Genomic DNA, 27,824 nt, shown 5'->3' with positions numbered 1-27,824 from the left:
TTGAAGGTCCTTTGAGTTTTAATTCGGTTCCTAAAACTCAGAGGAGTTTTAGGAACTCCTTGTACTCAATTTAAGTACTCGATTCTTCCATTTTACTGCATATTATGCTATCTATGCTGCATGTACTGTTCTTCTTGTCCTTCTGTTATACTTTTTTTTTTTATTAATAAAATTTTTATGATCCTCCCAAGCTCCTGTCTACATTTTGGAAAAAGTCTGAACTCTTGAGGGAATGTTTTCTCATAACATCCTAATACCCCAATTTGTTTTTTTTTATTTAATATTTTGATGCTTTTCCCAACTAAGATTGCAAGTGATAATATTTAGATCCACGGTCTGAGGATACCAGTCTACAGGAGATGGTGTTCTCTTCTCCTGCTGTCCATGGTGCACACATGCTGCACTGCTCTGGATCTAAAATGCAGTCATCACTGACACGGCGGTTTGTTTCTTCATCTAATTCAAGTGAAAATCCTTAAAACCCATCTCCAGAATGCAGCCCTAACTATGATGGTACTTCTCCTGTCTTTTCACTATTGCTGATGGCATTCACTTCTTGCTTCTCTCCTCACTTTCTCTGTGCATGCAGACAACATAAAAAATAATACCTTATTGTCTTGTAGTAGCTTTAGGCCACTGACTGTTAGACCAGTCCTTGAGTAATTTGACAAATAGACGCCCTTCCTTTAAAATCACTTCCTGCATGACTTCACTTCAAATGAAGCTATATCTCTGTCGAAACTTTGCTAAACAACAGATGAATCAACTATGGGGGAAATCTGTCGGATGCAGTTTCAGTTTTGTGAATATTTTGTTTTGTCTTTTCCTTATGTCACACATATAAAATTCAATTCAGATAAATGAATGAATCTATGCCGCTTGTTCTCAAGTCTTTTCCTGTATCCAGCTCCATCCATTCCACCATCAATTCCCCAGCCCTGTTAAACAGATGCGTACTCACAGCATGATGCTGCCACCACCTGGGCTTAAGGTAGGGATAGTGTGCTCACTATCCCTAACTAACACATGCTGTTAGTAGTGGAAAACTAACAGCATGTGTTAGTTTCCCACAACACATCTGTTCTAGTGGTTGCAACTTGACAAATAGTGGAAAGGTTGAGGTGTATGACTACTTTTGCATGATCTGGTATCTTTAAAGCACTGATTCATTCTTGAAGTAAGGTGTCCTATAATGCTTTGATGATTCATAGGTCAGGGCTGCTGCACTGCTTAAGAAAGAAACAGTAGAATAGTAATACTTACAAAAGCGTCAAGAGGTGAATAGGAATGTCAAAAAAGTGGACTGAAAATGCAGACATCCAAAGAAGAACTGAAAAAGAAACCCTTCAGAAAGTCTGGAGAGTTTGTGCTACATATAGCACAAACTCTAGTTCATACAGAGGAGAAGAAAATACATTTGTGGTGGTTCAAAGTTTTTCACCTTTCCAATTATAGTAAAAGAAAAAAAAATCAGAAGCTCTGGCTTAACATACTTGAAAACAGAAAGAATGAAGAAAAGCTGGACAGCGAAAATTTATCAGCCCAAAAATAAAAGTCATGTGAAGCGACATATTCAGATCAAGAAACAAAAATGTAACTAAAATGAACACCAAAACTGACACACCCGTATGCGAAAGGTGGCAGTTGCAAAGTTGTGAAAAAGGACAAAAATTCACTTAACACAGGTTCAGTAGTGCAGTCTTTGGCTTCTCTAACAGAGAGGTTAGAGGAGGCTTTGCTGATCTATATCACCTTAATTTTCCCACACAAGTGTATGCTCATCCAACAGACCAGAAAAAACAAAAGAAAACATCTGACTAGTAAATGCAACTAAGGTCAGATACAACAGTCTCTCAATATCTGTGTGGCTCTAGATCCACAGCAATGTGTGAGGGGCCATCATGCTATTATGGGCCGTTTGTAACTCTGTTCTTAATACTCGAGGTACAGGGCGCTTTTAATCAGAAAAGTTGCAAATGGCATTAATCTTTCAAGCTTGTGTCGTCATAAGCTGGCAGAAAGAGAGAAAATCTCCAGCTTTGCAAGGACTTAAGAATGATTATGAAACAACAAAAATGCAATGCGTCAGGCGAGCAGTTTCCATCACTCACTGTGGTTAACCTGTCCATACACTGGTATGAGTGAGCTTTGCATGCAGATGCATGCAAATATATCTGCACAAAATATGGCACATGTAAAAGGACTCTTATCAGTGTGGCTTTATGACAAAAAAATGAGAGCATTGTTTCTGAAACATTACAATGTGAGGAAACGGGACGTCAGTGTCTGCAGGACAAATGCATAGCTGTGGTAATAATGATATAGCACGTTACATGTAAGGTAGGGCTGAAATGGAAACTCTAAAAAGAAGCTCCTCCACAGGAAACGTCAGGAGGCTAAAAATGCATTTGTGGTTTATTTTCAAAGTACTAAGCAGTTGTGAAGCAAAAGACTCTGAGTACATTAATATAATCGTGTGGAAAAAGTGTGTTGTCGAAAAAGTCCATATATTTTTTGCAGCAACTGTAAACCTGCGTGCAAGACCTATGACCTGTGCGACCTACGTAAACCCAGCTTTTTGGATAATCAATGTGTACCATAGCTCAGGACATTTGAGTATTAATAGAACTTTTTAAATCCAATCTTAAAACAAAACTCAAGTTTTAAATTTCAGTCAACTTTGAAAAACACTATCAACTTTATTAAGCGTTGGAGTTAAACTTCTTTTCAGAGAGACAGTTTGTTAGTTTATATTAAGAATAAAACTGAAGAATGCACATTTCAACTGAAGGATGAAAGATAAATTGCTTTCCGCAAATAAAAATAGCATAAGCATTTACACAGTTCTTGCTTTCCTTTAAGCTACACTGCACAACTCACCTTTGAAGCAGCAGTGACAGCAACGCCGTGACAGCTCTGTTGTTTTGGAGTGAACTGCCCAGAAATTTGCGTATGCCTCCTATTGAGTTTGCAGCGCCTTTCTCGTAGATATTAATAACTTCACATAATTGGGCTAATAGAGACGCAGAGGGAGTACCTCGCCGTGCACTTTTGCAAATTAACTGCAACTCATGGGAACTAGTGACATTTCCATCCCATGCTGACAGACAGACCCTTCCTCGCTCTTTAAGAGGATAGAAAATAGCTTACGCTGTGTAAGATTTGCTGGTTTGTGACTGGCTGTTGTCGTCGAATATAGTTTTGGTCACAGCCAACCACATTACAGAAAATTCAGATACTAAGGTGAGCGTGTTTATTATCACGGCATCGCCCGGCATTCCGTGCACATGTATGAAAAGTCATACCACCCGGCGGTGCTAACCTTAATACCCAGAACAAGCCAACCTAATAACGTGACAGCCATATTTTACAAAAAGGATTATGGGAGATGTAGTCCGTTGACTGAACTAACTCTGCTTATGTGAAAGGCACAAAGACTGCCTCAAAACTACATTTTCACCATATTTGGCAAATCGAATAGCGCTTGCATCAGCGTGGACAGCATACGCCGGCAAAGTTAGTTCCAGAGTCACCTGTCTTCTTCTTTCAGAGAGAAATAAAAAGAAAGAACAACAATCCAGTGTACAGTTTAGTAGCAAGAGGAGCTGCCACCGGCCTGATGGAGTTGTTTGTTAGTGAAGGCAACCCGCATTGTCTGAAGGTGTTAGCTGCGCTGGAAGTAACAGGAGTTCAGTGCGGCGTTCAGTTCGTCAACCACGAAGGTAAAACATAGTTAGCATATTTCGTTTTTATTTATGTGACTATATGTAAGTAATATACTCTATATTTAGTCAAAAATGTGCTTCAAGTGCGACTGAGTGCTCCAACGGACAGCTGTGACTGTGTAAGGAGAACCAAGCTAGCAATGCAACTAGCCCCCATTCGGTGCCCAGTGTGTGTCAGAATGAATGAATGGAGTGAACAGGTAGTGTATTTGTGAAGCAACTAGAAAACTCTCACATACCTAATGTGTTTGTTTTGTTGTAGTATTCATGTTCACGATGGGTCAAGTTCCCTTTTTGTGTCATTCATAATAGCAGTTAAGTTGTAGCTAAACAGATTCTGAGTTTATAACAGTAACAAGTTGATTTTTATTTGTTTATTATAACCCGTGGAACTTTTCTCTACAGATTTGTCTCCATATACCTGCTTGTTATGGTAGAAAATAATATATAATTGATATAAAGAAGATGAATGTGTATTTATTAATTATTTTTTATTCTAACAGTCTGTCTTTTAATCATGGCTGAAATCAAATAACTATAAAAAGTGAACATTTGTATATGTGATATTTAAAATAAAGTTTTAACTGGGTGTTGCAGAGCTAGAGATGTTGAGGTTCTTTTTGGGTGTGACAAGGATGGACAGGATCAGGAATGAGAGCATTGGAGGGCTTACGCTAGATTTTGTGAAGACAAAGTCAGAGAGCTCAGACTGAGATGGTTTGGACAAATTCACAGGGGAGACGATGATTAAATTGGTAGAAGAAGCCACATGAGATGTAGCTAAGAGGAAGACATGAAATTTCTTGGTGTGAGGGTTAATGATTCAGTTGAGAGGAAAAAATAGAGACAGATGATTCTCTGTAGCAACCCCTAAGGGAAAAGCTGATAAAATAACTACATATCTGATGTAGCTAAATATGTAAAATTAGAAGAAAAAGTTTGCAAAGGAAAACTTCAATATAAAAAAAAAACATTGATGTACCAATAATTTAAATACCCTTCTAGCACATCTAAATTTAGCAGATATGATTTTAATTACTTGTCATACATATGATCTTACCAGTTCATCTAATCAGTGCTTAGACATTTTGGCAAAACTTTCTTTACAGTATTGCTTTGAACAGATGGTTCCCCTGAGCCACCATTTCCCCTGAACTGTTTAAATAATTGCTTGTGACATTTTTAAACACTTTTCTGATATGTTTCTCTCTCGTATTTTCAGGGAAGGTGGTGCCTTTCCTCCCCCGTCCAGCTGTGCCTACTCTTTTCCTCCCCAGTGGGCAGCACCTTTTCAGCTCCAACACTATTTGCAGGTGAACTGAATTATGTAAATATCTGAGGTCATTTATCTTTGGAAGAACTTTTTCAATGGAATATTTTGAAGTATACAGTAGGAACTCGTTTGGGTTGTGGGTCAATGTTGCAGTTTCAGTTGAAACCAGAAATTTTATACAATGTATTTTATTTTCTGGCTGTCTGATGTTTAATCAGACTGAACCTTTTCACCTTTCTCCTGATACAGCTGGTGTAACAGAGTCGGGTTTGTAGGCCACTTATGTTGCTGACCTTTTCAGCTCTATCCATAAGTCAGTAGGACTGGGTTGTGGTCTTATGGACATTTGAAAACATTGACTCGGTTGTCCTAAAAAACACTTTTTTGCTACATTACTGCTCAGCACTTAACCTTTACCTTTTAGATCATTTTCTGAAGATTTTGCTTCAGTATTGGCTTCATAATGTTTATTACTTATGATGCCACCAAGTTTTCGGTAACACTTTATTTGAAGGGGGGTGAATAAGACTGTCATGACACTTTCATAAACATGACATAACACCTGTCATGAACATGAATAAGTCTTCATGAATATTTATGACTGTTGTCATAAAGCATCATTCGGTAAATTATGACACTTTTAATACAAAGTTGACATTATTCAAAATGTCTTTGTTATGACAACTTGACATTAACCAAGAAATCATGACTGTTTAAACTTTACCTTTAATAACATAAAGTTACCTAATTTTTAAAGTGCAATCAGTAATACTTTTATAACAAATTTATATCAGTATTGATTTCTTGGTTAATGTCATGTTGTCATAACAAAGACATTTTGAATAATGTCAACTTTGTATTAAAAGTGTCATAATTTACCGAATGACACTTTATGACAACAGTCATAAATATTCATGAAGGCTTATTCATGTTCATGACAGGTGTTATGTCATGTTTATGACGGTGTCATGTCAGTCTTATTCAACCGCCTTCAAATAAAGTGTTACCAAGTTTTTTAAGTGGTCCAATACCTACTACAGCAATCCCCACCTCTTCTCTAGATGAATTTTTGTTTTATGCAGTGTGTGCTTTCAGTTGTTGTAATTTTGTTGCTGGATGAGCTCCATGTGTTTGACATGTAGGTACCTGTTTGAGTTAAATGGACCAGAATCCAGTGATCAGTGCAATCAGTGGCTTGAGTGGGAAGCCACAATTCTCCAGGTAAATTAATTCTGTTTTTCAGACTCGTGTTAATGAATCTCAGCATGAAGGTAAAGAAATAATGCTTTACTTTAATTTCGCAGCCTGCACTGCTACGGGCTCTTCACTTGGCAGTGCTTCAGGGAAAAGGGTCAGAGGTTCCCAAAGTTCTCCAGGGTCCCCTAAATGTCTTGGACCAAAGCTTGGCCAAGGGCAGCACGGCATATTTAACTGGGGTACAGTATCAACGCCTACTCCCTCTAAAAATAAAAAAACAAAAAAAAAAACAATAGAAAATCTCAAGTTAAATAATGGAAAGCTTCACCTGAGAGGCTCCTGCCTGTTGCCATCAGACATTGTAAACCTTATTTTTTTACCTGCTCTTCCTCTCTACTACTCTTTTTCCTTTTCTATGTTGACATCAAGTTTCCCATTGGAAATTAATCTGTTAAATCTTTTTAATGCATCTCCAGACATATTTAAAGACATTTTTCATGCTCTTGTCAACTATGATGTGATGGAAGACTATAGGATATATACCTGAATATGCTCTTATAGAGGTTCAGCATGATATTGTTGAGATTACATTACATAATTATTAATTTACAATTAAATAGATTTTTTTTTAATCAAAAATTGTCTTGTGCTGCATTCAAGTTGTTTTCGAAGCCCGAGGTGGAAATTATGTCACTTATGAGTAGGAAACAGTTTCCCCTTAGTTTCCTCTGGGGGCAACACCACTGTTAAATATGTCAAAGTTTACCTACTTTTTTCAGTTTACTTACCTAAAATGAACAAGCCAGATTAAATTTTTGGAACTGCTTTTATTTTGCCCAACAGAGCAAAATCTTGTTCCACACATTTTGCCTGAAGAGCAGTTTGCTTTACAAAGCCTGAAAGGCAGAGATTTATTTTGTGAACTTTTTTATTTTTTCACCAAACAATAGGACGTTATTCTTTTGAACGTATATGCATATCATTTATTTTTCAGATAGATTTTGATGCTGTACGCTGTCATAAGATTTGTTTGATCAATAATACCAATTATTTGTAGAGAAACTTATAATTGTTAAAAATGTCTTATATTTAGCTTCTCTGTATCAAAATATTCTGAAATATTGTGTTTTCGTATTTGAAATAATGTTAATAATATTGCTGTTCTTTGTTTCAGGAAGCTGTTTCAGTTGCTGATGTTGTTTTATGGGGTGCCCTGCACCCTGTTTTATCCGTCTCTTCTCTAGCATTGAGTAAGTTCAGTTTGTTTAATTCTTGTAGTTGCAAAATTTCCCCCTTCCTTTCCCAAGTCTTATTTCCTCTCTTTCCATTTCCCTGTCTCTCCCTTTCAGGTGATCATAAATCAGTAAAGGCTTGGTTTGACCGTGTTGCTGTGGTGCGTGGCTGTCAGTCTGCAGCTCAGAAAGTGCTGCAGGGAAAAGGCCTGGAGGCCATGAAGAGCTACATGCAGAAGCAGCCTGCACCTCAGAGCAGAGACACACAGCCATGCAACGGCAGCCCTGCTGAGGTATCTGCTACATCATCACTTTGACTTTTACAAACTTGAGGTGTTCTTACTGAAAAGCGTAGATTTGTAGAAACCTCAGAGCCAACAGTAAATTCGCATGCGAGTATGCCTCAAGTTAAATCTAAATGTGAGGCTACAAGGATTTCTTTTGTCTTCCCTTTCAAGCCATAAATGTACCATAAAAATAAAACCACTCTTGTGCATTTACTTGTGGTGTTAGGCTTGCTGCTTGTAGCATTTCTACCTATGTGGGTAAAAATTGTATTAATAAAATAGCTGCACAGCTTGATTTCAGCCTCATCTTTGGTGGAACAGACTTATTCTCTTAAACTGCAACAATGAAATAATAATAGCTCTTTATGTTCTTCATATTTAAGAAGAGCACTAACAGCTCAGTTTGAAGAAAATGGACTAACCTTAGAGCCTAATAGTGAGTGTAATTTTCTTTTTCTACTAAATCTTTCTCTGTTTTGGGCTCAGACTGATGAAGGTGAGCGAGCCATTTCAGAGGAGGAGATGGAAGCAGCGGCTCTCATCTGGAGCAAGGATTTAAACGCCTGCTCCCATCCAGCTGAAAAGCAACATCCAGTGTAAGTGATGTAAGCTCAAATACGCTGTGCTGTTTTTCGCTTGTGGCATTGTTTCAAGCTACCTCATTTCTCATGGGAGAGGATGATATAATGTTATCTTGCAATGATCTCGTAAAGCTGGAAAAGCAGCTATCCAGAAACAGGTTGTTTTTAAATGTCCCTACACAGTATGCCACAAGAGGGCAACCGGAATGTCCTCATCACCAGCGCCTTGCCATATGTCAACAATGTCCCTCACCTGGGTAACATCATTGGCTGTGTCCTCAGTGCAGATGTTTTCTCCAGGTAAGAATTTAAATACCTTTTTCCCCCCCAAGTTTCACGTCCTCTGTTGCAGCACTAAGTGTTACTTCATTTTTCCCCAGATACGGCCAGCTGCGAGGGTGGAATGTGCTATTTGTCTGTGGCACGGATGAGTACGGCACGGCTACCGAGAACAAGGCCAGAGAGGAAGGCCTGACACCGCAGCAGATCTGTGACAAGTACCATGCTGTTCACTCCAGTATCTACAAATGGTTCCAGATTGACTTTGACTTCTTTGGGAGAACCACCACTGAGAAGCAGACGGAGTAAGTTTTCTCTAGGTGTGCTCTTTAAGGCCCTTGAATAGGACAAAAATGCTGTATTTCAGAAAAGTCTGAAAGTTTATTCATGTGAAAAACATTTATTAACATGAAACTCATTAAAACCACATTTTAGGACTCTAATCCTAAAACTGGATGATTGTGATGTGAAGTGGAAGAATCGGCATACTTCCACTTATAAAATTACATAACGTACAATAGGATTACTGTAATATTGCACATGCTGGTGCAAAAGTTTATCCTTCTTAATCAGAACTTGCCCTTTCCTTGTTCTTTCAGATTTCAGAACATATAAGAGCTCTGTTTGTGTCTGTTGCCTGCTTTTAATTATTTATTTTAATCTGGAATTTAAAACCTGATGTAATTCAAAGAAGTTGTAAAAAGTCAGACAATTAGGGGGAAGTTGATGGAAAAAATACATGACGTCTATCTTTTCACATGATTACACCAAAAAGCAACATTAATGTGGGATGTTTTCCACACATTTCACATGTCAATAGACTTGATAATTGACAGCTGGGAAATGTGTCAGAAAATCCTCTACATATGGAAACTGACATTTTTTGAATTCCTTAAAAAATATCTAGCAGTATAAAAATAGGCTGTTTTAGCAATATCCATATCAAATAGCTCCTCCCTTTAAAAAAATAAAATTAAAAAATTAAAAATAAAAAAAGCATTTTGGAAAATTTGTATTGGGTGACATATTTAAATTTTTATTCCTTTTTGTTGCCAGTTTTGTATTTTTTACGCAGTTTCATCAAAGTTCTCCAAAGAAGAATGCCTTGTTCAGGAATCACAGATTCACCTTTGTCGAAATTTCCCATAGGCACCAAAAAATCCATGAGTTTCACATGAATGTCATGTGTAGTCCATCGGTTTCACGTGTGTTTGTCAGTCTGCATTTAAGAAATTATGATTTTGTTTTATCGTTTTTGTACACAGATGTTTCACAAAGATAATTTTTATGGGAAATTGCGTCCATATGAGGCACTTTTCTCTAAAGACAATCTTAGACCTAAATCCAAGTGCTTGTACACCAAAAATGATAACGATCGAAATTCTTGTTTTGAGGCCTTTGCTTTGATATAGAGCAGCTTAAAAAGGCATCAAACATCAAGCTCCAACATGATGTTTTTTAAGAAATAAAAACAGCCCCTCACATTAAAGACTTTTGACTTGATTCATGAGAAGCACTGGAGGCTTAGATTTTAGATTTACCAGCCCAAAACCAAACCATTGCTTTTTTCTTTGTCGCTTTAATTTTTAAGTTATTCCCTCCTGTCAATAACTTGACCTCTCCTTTCTTGATGTCCTACTATATAAATGGCTGTATTTCTTTTCTTATATACACTTTGTAAATTTACATTTTAATATGCAGCAAAGCTTATGTAACATGTTAAATATTTAAACTGGTGTGATGAGGGGCTCGTCCTGACATTAGCCAGTTGTCCCGTACTTAATGCACCCTTTACATTTTCAAGGGTCTCTACATTACTGACATTTTTCAAGAAATCATCCAACTGGCCCTTTTCCTCTGTCTCAGGATCGCTCAGGATATATTCTGGCGACTCCACAAGAATGGATTTCTTGTTGAAGACACGGTGGAGCAGCTTCGCTGTGAAAACTGTCAGCGCTTCCTGGCTGACCGCTTTGTAGAGGGAACGTGTCCCCACTGCAGCTATCCGGAGGCTCGCGGTGATCAGTGTGACAAGTGCGGGCGCCTCATCAACGCCGTGGAGCTCAGGGTGAGTGGCTGTGGAAGGTTCAGTCCAGCAGAACAGAAATAACATTTCTTTACATTCACACTCATAACAATAATGTACAGTATATGCCTGCTACCTTCTGGTTCTTCTCTTGATCATTAAAGCCTAGATAGATTCTTAAATTCTGTCCGCATTAAAAGTGCAAATAACCACAAAGAGAACATACCCATTTTAAATGATAGAAAGGTTTCTGACTCTCTTTATAAACATTCAGTGTTGTTACAGAAAAGAGGATTGCAATACTGATGTTAGAAACGAAGCATAGGCATCGTCATAGGCACCGACAGTCAGCATTATAAAAAGTACATGAAATCCCAGTTAAGTACATATTGTCAAATATGTTTGTTGAAATTTTATTTGTTTGATTTTGTTTATCTTGAATAAATTATGTTCGTTTTATTTATGGTCTGTTGTTAAACCTGTAGTTACAAGAAATTAGAACTAACAACAGAATCTCCTTTGGTGCAGGAACTCAAATTTTGCTATTGTGGCTTATTTGAAACTCAAATTTCTCCTTTTTCAATTATTAGAATCTAATGAAATAACATAACAAAAAGCTGTTTTAGTTTTACTAAATGTAAAAGTTGTCATCTGCAATATTCACATACAGTCAAAGTCAACTTTTTATTTTAAATACAATATTTTTTCCATGAAATGTTTTCTGTGCATTTCGTGGAAAATTCAGTGGCTTTTTTTTTTTTTTCATTGGATGGAATTATATGTTGTGCTATTTGTTATTGGAGGCTTATTTGTGCTCTGAATCTTCTTAAGTAGGATACATAGTAAATTTGGAAAACTCACTTAGAAATTTTAAATGCAGAAATTGTCAAATTTGTTGATTTTTTTTGTTGTTGTCGTTTTTTGCTGCTTCCAGGAACCGCAGTGCAAAGTCTGCAGGCAGACTCCAGAAATCCGCTCCTCCAAACATCTCTTCTTGGACCTGCCAAAGGTAAAGTTTTACCTTTGCTTTGCAATACTCCTTCTTTTTTGTTTATTTGTAAGTGTATTGCCCTTTTTAGATGTCATGAATCAAGACAACTAATTCAATTTTATGTTTTAAAAAGATTTCATAAGTTGAATATTTCAGAGGAAATATTCTATTACATTTTTGAAACCTTTACCTTTAAGTTAAAAGGGTTATTTATGAATTAACTTTTCTTTCTTTTTTTTTTTAATGCAGCTAGAAACTCAGTTGGAGAATTGGCTAGAGAGATCAACCAGCTCTGGAGACTGGACAGCAAACGCCAAACAGATCACTCGCTCCTGGCTCAGAGATGGACTCAAGCCTCGCTGCATCACCAGGGACCTGCAGTGGGGAACACCAGTACCTCACCCAGACTTTAAAGAGAAGGTTTGCTCTGATTACTTACAGAGAAATATAGAAAGAGAGACTACTTTTCTTGGCTTCACCACACTGAGCGTTTTTTTTTTCCTTTCTTTTTTATTGTATTCATGTTTGGTTTACACTTTAAGTCATTTGCTTGACTTGCATACTTGAGATGTGTTTTGAGTATTTACTTTTAAAATTTAGAAAACCAAAACCTTCAATTTATGTTTGGGTAATTTACCTTAAACTTCAGCCTTGCGTAATGACTAAAGGATTTAACATTTTATCCACAGTCCATTTCTTTACTGAAACATGACTTTGTTCCTCTGTAGGTGTTCTACGTTTGGTTCGACGCTCCTATTGGTTATCTGTCCATTACTGCCAACTACACCACCGAATGGGAAAAGTGGTGGAAAAATCCTCATCAGGTACCAGGCGCTGTTGAGCCATACAAAGGATTAACACATAAGCTTGACACAGATTTCTGTCCTCATTTTCACCCAGAGTGGGTCTAATTGTGATTCTCATTTCCCCATGTGGACATTTTTTTTTGTACCCTTCAGTTGAACACGGTGTTATTTTTCACCCCATTTAAATCTTGATGTGAAGCAGATATAGAAATCCCAACCATTTTGGTGGACACATGGCTGTAAAAGCAGTGAGCCGCGACAGACAACCTTCTCCTGAAATAAGTGTCGACATTATCAATCTATACCAGCTTTTCTTTCTCTTTCCTGCGAAGCTGTGCTCTGCTTCCTGTTAAAACAGAACCATTTGACATTTTGTGAGCAGACCTCAGTTTGATATTGTAAGCTCAGGACTCTCATAAGCTTCCCCACATATACCAACAAGTATCAAACTGGAAGACAGTGACAGGTCTCAAACATGTTAATATACAAGTAGATTGAACTGGCCCAAGCTGTGACGTGCTCTGTCTCTGTTAAGCCTCATTCATTCATCTCATCCCTCTTCATGTAAAACCCTGGGATTGAGGCTTTCTTATGAGAGTGTGATGCCCTGTAAGTGCAGGGGAGAGGTGGCTGGGTTGAGCAGATAAGTCCTCTTTGAACTGGATGATCTCACGATGATCTAATATGATGTCATCCTTAAGATGCAGTGTTATCTCTGCCACCAGGTGGAGCTGTACAACTTCATGGCGAAGGACAATGTGCCGTTCCACAGTGTGGTGTTTCCCTGCTCCCTACTGGGAGCCCTGGACAACTACACTCTGGTCAGCCATCTAATTGCTACTGGTAAGCTCCTACTACCACTGATCAGGTTGATCACTTTATTATTTATTTATGTAATGAGATTTATGTGAGTACGTAGCTGACTTCATTGTAGATTCGTGAATAGTTGTTAAACTTAGATTTGTTGTTACAGAATTTCTTGCTAAACTGTCGCTGATCGTTATCCCTGACGTTTGGGTTCTTAACTCCTCAGAATATCTGAATTACGAGGACACAAAGTTCTCAAAGAGCCGTGGTGTCGGTGTGTTCGGCGACATGGCGAAGGACACGGGCATCCCTTCGGATGTATGGCGGTTCTACCTCCTGTATGTGCGTCCAGAAGGACAGGATTCAGCTTTTTCTTGGGCTGACATGGCCCTAAAGAACAACTCTGAGCTGCTCAACAATTTGGGGAACTTCATCAACAGGTAACGGCAACAGAGCTTAGCTAGGATCTGTGTTCTCTTATGAACTTTAGCATTCACCTCAAAGGGAATAACCTTTATAGAGCTTCAAAATTCAAGTATTTCCAAAAATCCTACTGTGTACATGCATTGTTTTTAGGTCACTCATAGTTATGAGTTATTTTATGTGATGAACCAAAAGAAAGTGGTGCTTAACCAAAGTGGAAAGAAATAGACATGTTTTCAAATAAAAAAGTGTGATTAGAATATGTATTCAGCTCCTTTTTAGTGATGCCCCAAAATATCATCCAGTTCAGTTGCGTTCAAAAGTTACCTAATTAGTAAATGGAGTCCACCTGTGTGTCGTTTTATTTCATTACACCCTGAATACACCATCCCTCCTAAAAAATCACAGGGTGGTGGCAGCATCATGCTGTGGGGATGGAGGACAAAACTGAAAAGCTCAAAAACACCCAAAAATTTCAGCCAGAGTTGGATAGAAACATGCTTTTCTCCTGTCGTCAGCCAGGGGTACATCTTGGACCGGTCGTCAAGGGAACGCACAGGACAGACAACCATGCCTACGGACAATTTTAGAGACCAATTAACCTGACGATCTTGTTTTTGTACTGTTGGAGAAATAACCCACACACAGGGAGAACATTCAAACTCCATACGGAAAAACTCCAGGCTGACGTTTAAAATCCATGAGCTTTTTTTGCTGCATCCTGAATTAAGATTTTGGTTACAGTGTGTCAAAATGGGGAGAACTTTGATGTATATGAGTGTTTTTGCAAAGCAGTTGTGTTTTTTTTTCTGCTTTACTTCAATAGTTTTCAATCATTGCTGAGAGGAAAACTGGGGCAATACATCTCAAGTTGCTCACTCTTCCTACAAGGGTTTCACTTAAAGTAAATATGCAGCAACACTGTCATCAAGTCCAATTAACAACTTGTGTCGTACTCTTTGGGAAAAAAAAGCCTGTTACATCACTAACTATTACAAGACGCTCACCCTAGTTTTCTAAATTTATTTGGGATGGCGTAATTTAGCCTTAATTGCCTCGTCTAAAATGTTTTTTAAAAGATCAGTGTTAAATCCCACTTCAAAGATATTTCTCACCAGCTTCTTTCCAGAGTACCTTGATCTTCAAAATTGGTCTCGGGCAGCAACATTGATGTCTAATTGGCTCCAAAATATCTTGCAGATTGCATCCTGCCTCAGGTGGAAAGAGTTCTGCTAATTCAGAAAAGAAATTCTGACCTTCCCCAGATCCAGTCCCTGAGTCACATCATTAGTGAAAATGCATCCATCTTATACAGTTAATTTCCAGTCGAGACTTCACTCTGACTGGTGTTTATTAAAAGCATTTAGGGTACAGTCTGGGAAATAATTAGACGAGCAAATATACAATTTATTCAACAGTTTGTACATTTAAAAAAAAACATTAGCTGATGGATCGACAATTTAACTAAACAAACGATAAAATTAATTTAACCACAGTCAAGTTGAATCTGTAGTGGCTTTTTTGTTGTGTGTGTGTCTAAAATGCCAGATTAGAGATGTAAAATATTGAACACGGTGTTGCATCAGACAAAAAAAAAAAAAAAAAAATCTACACATGAAACTTTAGAAGAATTACTTGCTTCAGACGCGACTGCATTCAGGCAGTACGCTGCATAACTGCACGGCAAGGCGGTGTGGTAGATAAGACAGCAAAATGTATAATTTATACACGATTAGCAAGTCAAGTAGCATGTCCTTCACTGGTTTCATCCTCAACCCATTTTTTTTTTTTCTCCCTTCGATGATCTTCTGTTCGTTTCCAACTCAGTTTCTTTTCCTGGCCAGGTCTTAATCTGTTCTGTCCAAATCTTGCTCTGTCTTCCAGAGGTGGGATGTTTGTGACCAAGTTCTTTGGAGGATGCGTGCCTGCGATGGAGCTACAGCAGGAAGACAAGAAGCTGCTGGCTGTGGTGGGCTGGGAGCTGCAGCAGTACATCCAGCTTATGGACAAAGTCAAGTAAGATGTTCAGCTTGACTGAATCCAGTAGACTAACGGATCGTGTGCGGAATACAGCTAGATGATGTACATTTTTGAGCGGAGTGTTAATAAGGGTATTTATTAACTCTGTTCGAAATGTTTCACCAGGATACGCGATGCCCTGAAGCACATCCTGAACATTTCTCGCCATGGTAACCAATACATTCAAGTCAATGAGCCCTGGAAGAAAATAAAGGGAGGGGAGTCAGAAAGGTGAGAAGTTTTTACACAAGAACATGTAGTGGCTGCGAAAAATCTACACACCCCTGGTAAAACGAGGCTCTAAGAAGCGAGATAAATGCATAGAATTTCCTAACTTTTTCTACCTTTAATGAGATCTCTGCAAACCAAATCATATGAAAAACAAACAAAAGTGTTGTAGGAGAAATATATATTTAAAAAAAAAACCTGCAAGGTTCCAAATAAATGAATACTTTGCTTTAATTTTTTTAGTAGGAATCTATCAGCATCCCACACCTTAATTTAATATTTATACAAATTAGTTTGAGTTGATTTAGGGGTTTGCCTGGACAGCTGGAAAAAAAAAAAAAGTTTCTGTATTCTAGCAGATGCTTGAATGTTTTGAGTCAGAAAAGACTGTTATTAGTTCATGGTTTCATTACCTTTGACAAAACACCCAGATCCAGGAAACGTGACTTGCTGCCTGCAGCACTCAGTCATAACGCTCTTACTGTCGTTTCTTCGACAAATCTACAGTTTAGCATTGTGGTACAAAAGATCTGGTTCTGGGACATTTTTGCTCAACCTACTTGTTCTAGTTGAAAGAAAAAGCTTCTACAGTTTGGATACAGATTATTATATTATGTTGCAGTTTCTTTATTGTTGCCGTCAGTCTCTTGGCAGCCCCTGGGGACCGTTTCCCATCTCGTTTTAATTTTGGAAATGCGTTCGTTTTGGTCGCTGTGATGACCACCATTCAGTGTTATTAGGATAAGACTGTTTTTAATTCTTCAGTTGGCAAGCTCAAGTATTGCTCTATAAAGATCAGAATAACAAGGTGCGTAAATGTGAAGGCTTACGTACATGTAGCTTTATCAAATGACCAATATTAAATATTTTAATTTGCTTTATTTCTCTAATAGTATTTTTTTTATTTTAAGAACAATTTTTGCATTTCAGTTTCAAATACAAGTAGGTAATTTTTTTTCACTTTTAATATATATATTTTTTTTACAAATTGCATGAAATCATGTTATTTTTATTCAGAGTCAGAATCTCTCACCACGACTCCGCCTGTGTTCACATTCCCGACGTGTCTGATTAGGTGATGTGAGTTGTTTGTTCCTTTCAGGCAGCACGCCGGCACCGTGACGGGCGTTTCTGTGAATATCGCCTGCTTGCTGTCGGTGATGCTCCTGCCTTACATGCCAGCGGTCAGCCAGACCATCAGGGATCAGCTCAACGCTCCTCAGACTTGCATCAATACCATGCTGCAAGGCCCCGGCACCTTCGTGTGCGCCCTGAGAGCGGGCCACCGCATCGGCACCGTGAGTGTGACCTTGACGAAAGCGAAAACACGAGTGGCACCTGCGCAGACATGCGAACCCGCAGCACTGTCGAAGCAGGGTGATACAATGAGAACGCAACAGTCTGTCACGATTTCAGAACTGTTGAAAGCGATGCAGTTTCGTGAACACACACAATCTCACACACACACACACACACCTTCCAGCAAACAAGTTTCTCTCAGGCCATTTGACCATCTGGGTCTAATTGTGATGTCTTGTCTGTTCAGATTGTCATAATTGGTGACTTTGGCCTTTATGTAAAGAGTAGGAAACATCACTGAAGACCATGCAAAGCTCATGTAGACACTGCTTTACTCTGGTGCAGTGTTTCATGAAGTGTGACCAAAACTTTGAAAAATCTCTCAGAAAATTATTTACCATCTTGCATAATCCACTTTATTCAAAGATGAGCTATATGAGCCTTGGGCTGAATCGACTTTTTTTTAAAATCCATGCATACCTACTCATTTTAATTTTTGTCTCTCACTGCCTCGGTTCCCCAACCCGTTTCATTCCCAGGTCAGTCCGTTATTCCAGAAACTGGAGGCGGATCAGATCGAGGCTTTGAAGAAGAGGTTTGGTGGACAGCAGGTAATTTGATGTTTATGATGCGTAATGGCCTGAGCGTGAGCTCAGTCTGTTCATGTATTGATGTAGATTCATCATTTATGAAAAGTGAAATAAGAATATATTATGTGTAGCCGTTCACAGACTGTCATCATCTGTTTGAATTTACTCTTAATTGGAGTGACTGTTTTTTTTTAAAGAGCAAGATAAAGAGAAAATGTATTTTAAATGCATAAATTATCAATGGTGCATTCATCACATAGATAAAAATAATCCCTCTAATCCTTGCCTCTAGCCTGAAGACAAACCATCTAATAAGAAGGTATTGAGTGGCGTTTGTTTGTGAGTGGGTCCACAATGTGCCGCTTGTCAGTGTACATTAATGAATTCCATCACTAACTCCAGCAAATGTCTTGAAATGGATCCTTTTTACTCATCTTGGTTTGATTTGTCATTTTCTAGTTTTGTAACTTACAGAATCTCACCAACGCTTTTGAGTTTTTAGAAAAAGAAATCAGCAGAAAGGATCCCTGCAACACCTGCTAAACGTATTTATTTGTTTACACCTTCAGATTACTGCCAGCACTCAGCCCGCTGCGGTTCCTGCTCCTCCCGTTGTTGCCGAGGTGAAGGTGGTCGACGGATCGGATCCCGAGAAAGCCAAACAGCTGGCGGAAGCTGTAGCCGAGCAGGTTAGATCGCTAGCATGCAGCGAAATACTACGAATCCATCAAATTCAAATAGTATTGATCATTTGTTGTTGGAATAAGATTGAAAGTGCAGTTTTCAGTTTTTTTTCAAGCTTTTTTGTTTTCTTTTCCTATCTTAATTATAAAACTTTTGATTGCTAAAAAAAAAAACAATTTAACAAACTCAACACAGCGACATTTGATTGTATTTCCAGTTAAAATCATCTTTTGAAGATTTTAAATTTCATTATAAAAATTTAATTTTATTCCCTAATTTTTTTTTTTTTCATTTAAAAATTAAAAAAAATTAGTTCCCATGTTGGCTCATTATTTTGGAATAAAATCTAAAATTATTATTATTTTTTTATTACAGGGCGACAAGGTTCGAGCGCTCAAATCCCAGAAAGCAGAAAAGGCTGTAATCACAGCAGAGGTTTCCAAACTTTTAGACCTTAAGAAACAACTGGCTCTTGCTGAAGGGAAGAGCCCTGAGCCTGCACCTCAGAAGGGCAAGAAGAAGTGAGAAAGGAAAATGAAGAAAGGAAAGCCAAATTAAGGTTAGTCAGAGGAAGGGGAAGGCAAGAGTGGAGAATGGGAACAAGATGTACACGGAGAGATGAGGGTATTAGCTTAAGGCAAAGCCGTGACAGGATCTAAGACAATGTGGTGTTGGCACCGAGGACTAATGAAATGCTGGATTGGCCGACGGGGAAATGAAAACACACAAAGAGACAGTCAAATGAATACAGATACAGAAAGGAAGGATTTCTCCAAATCCCTACACCAAAAGAAACTGATTTTATACCCTCCCTGTGTTAAAGTCAGCATATGATATTAGCATTTGGAAGGTGCGTTTGTACGTCTTAAGATGGTTTTTATATCCTCTGGGTTTTTTTTTCTTTGCTACAAATATCTATTGGGATCTATAAAATAAACAGATTAAGAAAAAAAAAAAAACTTTTTTTGCCTTGGTTTGTGCTTTTTCTATTTGAATAAAAAATGTTGCGCAAAAGAAAACAATTCAACATCTAAAGTATGTTTAAATTTTTATTGCAAATTTTTAAGTACAGTAAAGAAAAAACAATTTTGATGCCATGAGTGATAAAATCCATGCATATTTATGAATAACTTTTTTTTTTTACTACAATAAGAAATAAACAGTATGTTGGAATATACAGTATAAGCCATACAGTACAATTATATTTACGCGTATAATACAGTTATATAAAAATAGTCATCAGGGTAGAAGATCTAACAATTCTGCCACAGATTCCCATAATAGAAAAGGTCAGCCTGAAAAGTATAAGCAGGTTACGTATTTTATCTAAATACTTGAACAAACAAGCCATGGATTATACAAAGTTTTAAAAAAAAAAAAGAAAAAAGTATGAATTTTCTTTAAAAAAAAAAAAAAAAAAATCTCTCATACTCACACTGCACTGGGCACTTTCAAAACTTTCCTGAGCTCCAAAACTCTCCAAAAATTGGGGCAAATAATCTCTGTGAGCCAGATCGTAGCCCTTAAAGTTGGGAGTTACAATTTATTGCAATATGGTGGGAATAAGATGACACTGATGTTCTCTCTAGCTAAGACGCCTCTGAGTTATACATACAAATCAGCACCCGTTCCATCCTATATCCTTCCATTTCATGGAACTTATTTTGCATTCCTTAAAATGACATTCATTAAATCCGCTGCATGATTTGCACTTCAAGCTTTCTGTTCTCGTTCAGACATGCTGTTTCTTTTGATTTGCCGCAATGCTGCTGCAGCCCATTCTCTCTGTACCCTCTAGTCTTGACTTTCATTACTTTCTTCACTTCTCTGTTTTCCAAAAACCATCACTTATAAAAAAAAATTCTTTGGTTTCCATTCTTCTTCTGAAAACATTTCCTATCCATCTCCTTACACCTTTCCCCACCATTGCTTTTTCTAATTGTATAGGACCCGTTTTTGTCATTTATTTCTGTCTGTCTTCCCTTCATTTCCTGGTGTTGACCAGCCTCTCAATCAGAGCTCTTCGTGTCCTCTGGACCTCCTCTCCCAGCCTTTCAATCTCTGCTTTCAAACGCTCATTCTGCTCTGTCAGCTCTTGTACCTTTCGTTCATTCTCTTGCTCTCTTTCTTTACGACTCTTTTTGGTAGACGAGTAAGATGAGCGTTGCATGGAAGAGGAGAAAGAGGACAAGGCACTGTTGGCCCTCTCACTAGAAGTCCTCTTGCGTTTTCCCAAACGGGAGGACGAATAGCCTGAGGGTGAGGAGACAGGTGAAGAGGGAGGAGAGCAATTTTGAGATGGAGACTGGGAAGCTGATGAAGAGCAGGATGGAGAATCTGGCACACAGGGCAGTTCCTCTTCGCTGGCTGAAGGAGATGCAGGATGGGTGTTGTTTGCAGGGTGGTGTTGGTGATAATAATAGCCACTGCTGATCACTGCTCCACTCGGATCCACCATTCCCACTCCTCCTTCACTCAGCAATTCGAAGAACTCCGGAGGCAGCAAGTCGCTGCCGCCTCCTGTTGAGCTATCTGCATTTCTACCGCTCTCAGCCTCCACCTGCCGTTCCTCTACAACAGCTGGACTCATACAGGACGACGAAGAAGAAGAGGAGGAGGATGATGATGAGGTGTGATGCAGAGGCTGGGTGGTGTGGATTTCCTCTGTCGTCCTCTGGACACCTTCAGCCCACGTCTGGTTTCCGTCAGTCAGCCACGTCAGAGAACAACTCTCAAGAACATCCAGAAACTCTGGCTCCTTCTACAACCACAAAACACAAATGTCAAACACGTCAATTAAAACCATAAATAAGGAGAAGGAGATGTGCAACTATTACTCATCACCAGTAATAGTTTTGTCTCTAAACTACTGACCTCGGTGCATGTGGGGGCACGTGCAAGTTTTGCCCCTCCCGTGTCGGAGCCTAGAATATCCTGCAGGTCCTCATACCACGCCTCCAACTCTGCACCATACAACGGCCCTACTCCAGGGGGGTACGGCGGGAGCAGGTGTAGCCACTCGGCAGTCATCTCGCCAATCAGTCTCAACACACAGATACTCTGCCACACGGTTTACACTGGACCTGGAGGGGAGAGAGAGGCGACCAGACCCAGGAGGGTTAGAAAACAGACGGGGCACAGAGCAGCTGCACAATAGATCACTGACACGTCAAAAAGAAGTCTGCAACTTTCATCAATCAGAATTGTTCTGAAGCAGGTTTAATTACAAATGCTGCTCAGCAGTAAATCTATTTTTATCCCATGACAAACCAAACTAGACAAATATACTGTATAATGTGTAATACACTTAATCTGTGAATTGATAACAATGATTCTAAAGAAAAGACTGTAACGCACACAATTCTGATTCCTTAAATGAACGAAACTGTTCACATTTAAATATAAACAATCCCAAGAACATCTTTACTGTCAAACATGAGCAGGTGAGTTTAGTTTACCTTCAGAAAGTCTCTGTTAATCAAGTCTGACAATTTGTTGGAGACAGCTTATCCCAATAATTCTGAAACAAAATCAGTGCAAAAGGTTAGATTAAAAATATTTGTATTATCCACGTGAAAATTAGCATTTGAGCCAAACAGAACAACCTCAACCTGGAAACAAAAGGTGTCTGAAATTGTTGGAGAAATAATTGAATGGTTAATAAATATGTAAGAAAATACACATATCACCACTGTACAATATATATATTTTTTTAAATTAGGCCGGGCAATGTAAAAGGAAAAAAAACCCTGTAATAATTATTTTCACAATTTTTGTAAACAAAGACCAAAAAAAGATCTCCACTGCGCCCCCTGCTTTTCCCTGCTCTCAAAACATTCAGGTAGATAAACAAGTGGTTTCAGAGGACAAGGAAGCGCTGGAATCTGAGCAGGTTTGACCGTCAGCTCTGCCTTCATTTCTATCTCGCATCTGTTTTGTTTTCTCCTCGCTATGAATGTTTTAAACCTGCTAAACAAACCAATGGTAATGAATCAGATCTCGTACGTCGGTTATGTCAATTATATTTGATATGGGGGTAAAGAGTTGAAGTTATTTTTACGTTAAACAATGGTAGTGATTGGGCTTGATATTATATAATGAAGCCCGTTCATATTATTTCTACAACACATTCTGAGTAACTCAAAACATACTTTATTAATTAAATGTCATCTAAACATATAAGTCACAAATTACACTGATTTTCCTCTCTTTTAGTTGCCATACATGTCAACTGTAATCCAAGACAATTACGTCATGGAAATAAAAGTCCAGCAGGAGAAATGGGCGAAACAAAAGGAAAAGAAAGGATTGGGTTGGGAAAACGGCAATTTAATCCAAAAATCTGTTGTCACACTTGGAAGCTCGTTTTATAAATGAGGCGCCAGACTAGACAACCCGCAAATTAAAACAAAATGGTTACTTTTACCTACTTAATTAAAATTATTGCTCGACCTAAATGTGAAAGATGGAAAAAAAATACTACCTTTAAAGACCCGTAATAAAGCCGTTATAAATGTCCTTCACGTAACCATTCCAAAATTTATTTATTTTTTTCCGCTCTGAACAAGTTATCATAAAAGTTGGAGCTTGACAACTTGACAAACAAAGACAAAGCATGAACCAGCTACATACTAATAATGACAGATGAAGACAACTGTTATTCTAAAAATGGCACCGGGATATCAGCCAAAAAACATGCACATTCTCTTTTTTTTCTTTCCACCACACCAAGACGACTTCACTACAAGTTCACAAAACACCGAGAAAAACAACAACCATGAACAACAGCCGCCGCTTACCCTTTTTCTTCTATTCGCTCGCCTTCTCGACTGTCTTGAACTCGACTGTAGATATTTTAGTAAAAATTGGGAATAGCTCATGTTAACCATTGTTCAGTCTTGACGGCTGAATGTGTTTTACGGAAACTCCCGGTGCTGTTTTTATATAGAGGGAGAAGCCAACCGAACTATGCATGGGGAAGTTAGTTTCATAACAACCTAGCAGGGTGAGGAGGACTGACATCAGAATGGACCAATCAGAGGGGCGGAAGTGAGAGCTTTGCCTTGGTGATATCCAATAGACTGAGCGAATTTGGCTGTTTGGGCGGGGCTTATAGTCGAGAGTGCTGGCTGTTAACTCCAGCCCGTATAGTTTGTGCGAGCAGCAGCTGTGATGCAGTCATAAGACGGCCAGGACGAATTTGGGGCGTATGGGAGTCACATGAAAGGAATGATGCAATGCTTGGCAACCAATTTCTAGCTGGGGATAACACCAGCAGAATCAGAACATGTTTTATTAAACACTGTTGGCTCTAACAAAAATCTAAAAATATACATATATGCATGGATATCTAATGTCGAAGAATTGCTTTTTCTTCCGGAACATAAAAGCTGAATCGATTATTTTTAAGGCAAATGTTTTGAACGTTTTTTTTTCTTTTAATATCATCCAGCCAATCAATTTAGCGCTTACTTGCTCGTGACGTGTTTATTAATTACGTTGCCATCTTGAGTTTTCTGATTTGAGTTGTTTTAGTAAAGTTTTTGTCGCTGACGGCCACACCTGCTTTAAGACAGTCTGACATTCCGATAGAAACGTCACCTGTATACACCTTGTGAACTGTAACTCCAAAGTAACGTCTTTCCTGTGTACAGATGCTTAGTATTTGTCAAATATAATAAATTACTAAAATATATAATTATTATAATTTAACGGGGGTGGGCGTGAGCCAGGACCAGACTGTCCCTTATTTTTCATGCGTGTTTTTTTCTTCTTTTTTTTAGCTGTTGATGATGAAACTCGGTAGAATTCATTACCCAGTGATAGAAACTTTTATTCAATCTTTCTCTCTGTTGCGTGACCATTGCTCTATCAGTAATGATCGATTTGTTTAGCTTTATATATTTTTTTCCTTTTACATAAATCACCACAATACAACTTTAGACTTGGAGACGGAAGCTTAAAAATAATTCAACTCTTTGTTGACACCAATAACACAATTTTAAGTCATGTTTGGCCATACTTTTTGCAGTATTCAGAGCAACACAATCCTACTTACCATTATTTATTTATTAAGATAAACTAATAAAATAAAAAATACATCTATAGTAAAATAACCAAAATAATTATTAACATTTAAAATAAAATAGATCAATTGTGTAATAATAATAAAATTAAATATTAAATTGTAATAAAATATTATAAATTGTAAACAAGAAAACATTGACTTGAAATAATGTATTTCTAAAATCTTACTAAATGTAATAAGACATTTATGTTTAATAAAATAAAAATATGAAAATAAAATCAACTATAAAGTGCTTTATGATGTATTAAATATTTCAAAAATATGAAAAATATTTTAAAAAATTAAATGATCATTTATTTATATGTCAGATCTTACATTAGAAATAGCAGTTAGGTATAATTATTAAAACAATAGAAAAAATGCTGGTGATGGAAAGCTAAAATTTAAGGACAGGTGTAAACTTACACAATTATGTTTAAATTATCTTTTCAGAAAGTTCACATAGTTTGGTAATAATAAAAATATTAACTTACACTGACTAAAATACCAAACAGTAAAACTTATACAGAGCATGAGGTTAAAGCCACTAAGTTCAACGAGGTCACTGCCTCAGAGGCACAATATAATCTATTAATATAGTGAGGTAAACAACAGCGGTGACAAAAAGAAAGTGAACCCAATCGAGTTTCATCATGTTTCACTTTTGATTCTCCAGCCCATTTCTGACACTTTCTACCCTCATCCCAAACTCGCCACATACTTAGACACACACACACACACGGGCGCGCGCTCGGACTGTTTTTTCGACGCGCCGTGAAACGCGCACAGCCCCCATAGCAACAGCGTCAAGTAGCGAATAGAAAGCTCAAATACTGTCTCTAGGACCCGGGTTAAAGCGCTGCAGGAAGCACCGTGAACACGTCACGACTTGAGTGGCTGTTGCCGAGTAGTTCAGCATACTTTCTCCGCACCCCTCCCTGCCTGCCTCTCCACGCCTGCCCGTCTGTTTGTTTTTGTCAGTGCCGTTGTCTGCCTTGTGTCATTATGAAACGACGTTATAGAGCCAAACATTTGGATTGAATTAGTTTCAGACAGTTTGTGATCATGGTCTCTTCTTTTTAAAATCAAACTTGTGTACTTTGTGCTATAAAAACAAAACAACAATTAAAGATGCAGCATATTATAAATAAGATATAAAATTCATCTTGTCATGTTCTGCTTTTGTATTTTATTCATGCCCTGAGCTGACTGTCAGTGAGTGTAAACAAACTGTACACTATCTGTTCATGTGGATCAAGGCTTCGATCAGCTTTTTCTTCATTTGTTTTTGGAAATGTTGATGTAATGTTGCCTAATCTTTTGTTATCGGATATCCCTGTCACATTCACATAATCATCAGACACTAGAGCCTGTAAGTTGTAATTTAAAATATTTAAGGCAATAAGCAGTCCCATAATGGCTGCATAACTTTATCAGACGTGATGAAAATATTTTGTTTTGATATCTCAATTTTCAACAAGCAGAGCAAACAAATGTTTCTTCCAAAAATGAGTTGAAAAGCTAAATATGGACTTTGCTGTTTTATAGGCAATGACTCATATTTCATTTTTCAGGGAATAAACAAAAGAAGAAGAAGAATTAACGTTGGAAGGAGTTGACGTTTTTATTGCTAACTCCTTATCAGATCTTGATTATTGATTTCTTTTGTTTTGCAGGCAGATAAGTGAGCAGTCTGGGGAATTTCCAGCCAAAACACCCCACTCCCTTCTTTTTCTGTCCCGTGCCCTTGGTCAGAGCTCCACACCCAGTTTCTCCTCACACACACACACACACACACGCACACACACATATAAACACTCAGCAGCTGTCGGAATCCTTCCCTTCGCTGAACTAAGACCAACTGATACAGCTGTTAGTGATACAATCCTTTTTGCTTTACCGCCTCCTGGTTTGTGCTTTCTCTTTTTGTGCTTTTACCCCTTTTGAGAGTGTCCGCTAAATACCAGCTAACATTAAAAGAAATGCACCGTTATTTGTAGAAGAAATATCACTTTTATAGCCTATTTATGTTGGCTTAATATGTCAAACTACTGAACAGATTTTAGTAACAACCACTTTCATTTAAGTTGTATGTTTGCGTTAGTCTGAGCTAAGGCAGACACTGATTTTCTCTGGTGTGCGTTAGCGCCCTCAGTAAACTTATTGCATTTTATTTCCACTGTCTTCTTAAGATGTCAAAATCTCATGTAACCTAGCCAACAGAGTAAGAAATTATCTGTTAATTTCCCCCCCACCCCCCACTCATCCACCAAGTAACATACTGTCCAGATTTTACTGCCAAGTTGTTGACCTTGTGGTTGGAGGTCTGTAATGACTTTGCGGACAATCTTGTTAGCCTGTTAAACCCTGTTTACCACTGAGTCGCATGCATCTTTACTTTGTCTTCTCTATCTTGAGTGTTTTCATTCGCTACCAGCTTCATTCTGCCCCACGACTGTGGGCCAGTCACCCTGTTTTACTCCGCTTACGCCTGCTCACCTCTTCTGCCCGTCGTTCTGCCTCACAACAGCCTCCTCACCTGTCTACACCCATACAGGGAAATCTGACAAACTGATGCAGAGTGGCTTTGTGTGATTTCCCTTCCCTGTAGCATCTTTCAGGTTTCTGACATCAGCCGATATTTTTTATAATTATTTTCCATCTTTTATTTCCAGCGCTGTTACAAGAAATAATTTTATTTAATATATTTGATATATTTTATGTTACTTAATCTTTAATGATTATTCTTTTTTAATTTGAAAGATAAATCACCTAAAATGATTTAGTCTTATTTAAAAAAAAAAATCTATATATATATATCAGGTCAAGACAGCATTTATTCTCTCTATGTAAAGCCACTCTCAGTTCACTGATTTTTTCATTCTGTTCCCTGTCAGAGGTAAGAAGTCCAAGAAACAGGTGAAAAAAGACAAGACACCGTGGGTCATAAAAGTTTAAATGCCCATCTGAACAGGTGGGTATACTGGCAGTGAAACACACATTCCTGGCTCTTACACCATCTTTTTCTTCCTTTTCAAGTTTTTCCCCAAATCAGCACCAGAACATTGGGGTTTTTAGAGCGATCTGTGTTCCCAGCAGCCACTGCCGTGCTCTCCTGCTCCATGAAGCCAGACAACTTAAATATTTACTTTGTCCAGAGGCGCAATCAGTGGAGGGTTTACTTGCACTGATAAATCAAGAATGGGTGGTTTAAAAGAAAAACATATCTATTAGCTGTGAGTTTGGATCTAAGGCTACTTTTCTTTTAAAGGCAGTCTTGTTTATTTATTGTCCTAATATTCTAAATACA

At 38.1% G+C, this 27,824-nt stretch overlaps 3 protein-coding genes across 5 annotated transcripts in view; 1 reads left to right on the top strand and 2 right to left on the bottom strand.

Moving 5' to 3' along the window:
• Positions 1-3,136, bottom strand: part of arhgap9 (Rho GTPase activating protein 9) — a 58,818-nt gene extending 55,682 nt beyond the window's left edge. For all 3 annotated transcript variants that reach the window (XM_015004595.2, XM_015004619.2, XM_015004611.2), the window contains exon 1: positions 2,881-3,136. The gene's annotated coding sequence lies outside the window, so the exon portion shown is untranslated. The remainder of the gene's footprint in view (positions 1-2,880) is intronic.
• A 323-nt stretch (positions 3,137-3,459) lies between these two features.
• mars1 (methionyl-tRNA synthetase 1) lies at positions 3,460-19,406 on the top strand. Its single transcript, XM_015004582.2, has 21 exons — positions 3,460-3,722; positions 4,948-5,038; positions 6,141-6,219; positions 6,303-6,434; positions 7,370-7,445; positions 7,545-7,720; positions 8,201-8,310; positions 8,479-8,595; positions 8,676-8,879; positions 10,441-10,642; positions 11,535-11,609; positions 11,841-12,011; positions 12,320-12,415; positions 13,123-13,240; positions 13,431-13,644; positions 15,512-15,643; positions 15,773-15,877; positions 16,977-17,172; positions 17,713-17,784; positions 18,333-18,452; positions 18,823-19,406. The coding sequence occupies exons 1-21, from the start codon at positions 3,620-3,622 to the stop codon at positions 18,970-18,972; spliced, it is 2,739 nt and encodes a 912-aa protein (XP_014860068.2). The 5' UTR covers positions 3,460-3,619; the 3' UTR covers positions 18,973-19,406.
• A 77-nt stretch (positions 19,407-19,483) lies between these two features.
• Positions 19,484-23,394, bottom strand: ddit3 (DNA-damage-inducible transcript 3). Its single transcript, XM_015004657.2, has 4 exons — positions 23,247-23,394; positions 21,906-21,967; positions 21,322-21,530; positions 19,484-21,208 (listed from the first exon to the last, which is right to left on the bottom strand). The coding sequence occupies exons 3-4, from the start codon at positions 21,475-21,477 to the stop codon at positions 20,432-20,434; spliced, it is 933 nt and encodes a 310-aa protein (XP_014860143.1). The 5' UTR covers positions 21,478-21,530; positions 21,906-21,967; positions 23,247-23,394; the 3' UTR covers positions 19,484-20,431.
• Between the last annotated feature and the right edge of the window lie 4,430 nt (positions 23,395-27,824).

The sequence above is a fragment of the Poecilia mexicana genome, unplaced genomic scaffold (genome assembly GCF_051168715.1).
Source record: "Poecilia mexicana isolate PSO_F unplaced genomic scaffold, ASM5116871v1 scaffold_5, whole genome shotgun sequence".
NCBI classification, from domain to species: domain Eukaryota; kingdom Metazoa; phylum Chordata; class Actinopteri; order Cyprinodontiformes; family Poeciliidae; genus Poecilia; species Poecilia mexicana.
Note: the sequence above shows the minus strand (reverse complement) of the source record. Positions and strands in the feature narration are given on the sequence as shown.

What these genes read in the sequence shown, in the direction of transcription:
- ddit3 (XM_015004657.2), bottom strand. Translation starts at nt 21,477, where the DNA reads ATGACTGCCGAGTGGCTACACCTGCTCCCGCCGTACCCCCCTGGAGTA. An exon ending in GTGCCCCCACATGCACCGAG is followed by an intron (nt 21,209 to 21,321) that starts GTCAGTAGTTTA and finishes TTGTGGTTGTAG; the next exon opens with AAGGAGCCAGAGTTTCTGGA.
- mars1 (XM_015004582.2), top strand. Translation starts at nt 3,620, where the DNA reads ATGGAGTTGTTTGTTAGTGAAGGCAACCCGCATTGTCTGAAGGTGTTA. An exon ending in GCACGGCATATTTAACTGGG is followed by an intron (nt 6,435 to 7,369) that starts GTACAGTATCAA and finishes TCTTTGTTTCAG; the next exon opens with GAAGCTGTTTCAGTTGCTGA. An exon ending in ACCCAGACTTTAAAGAGAAG is followed by an intron (nt 12,012 to 12,319) that starts GTTTGCTCTGAT and finishes GTTCCTCTGTAG; the next exon opens with GTGTTCTACGTTTGGTTCGA.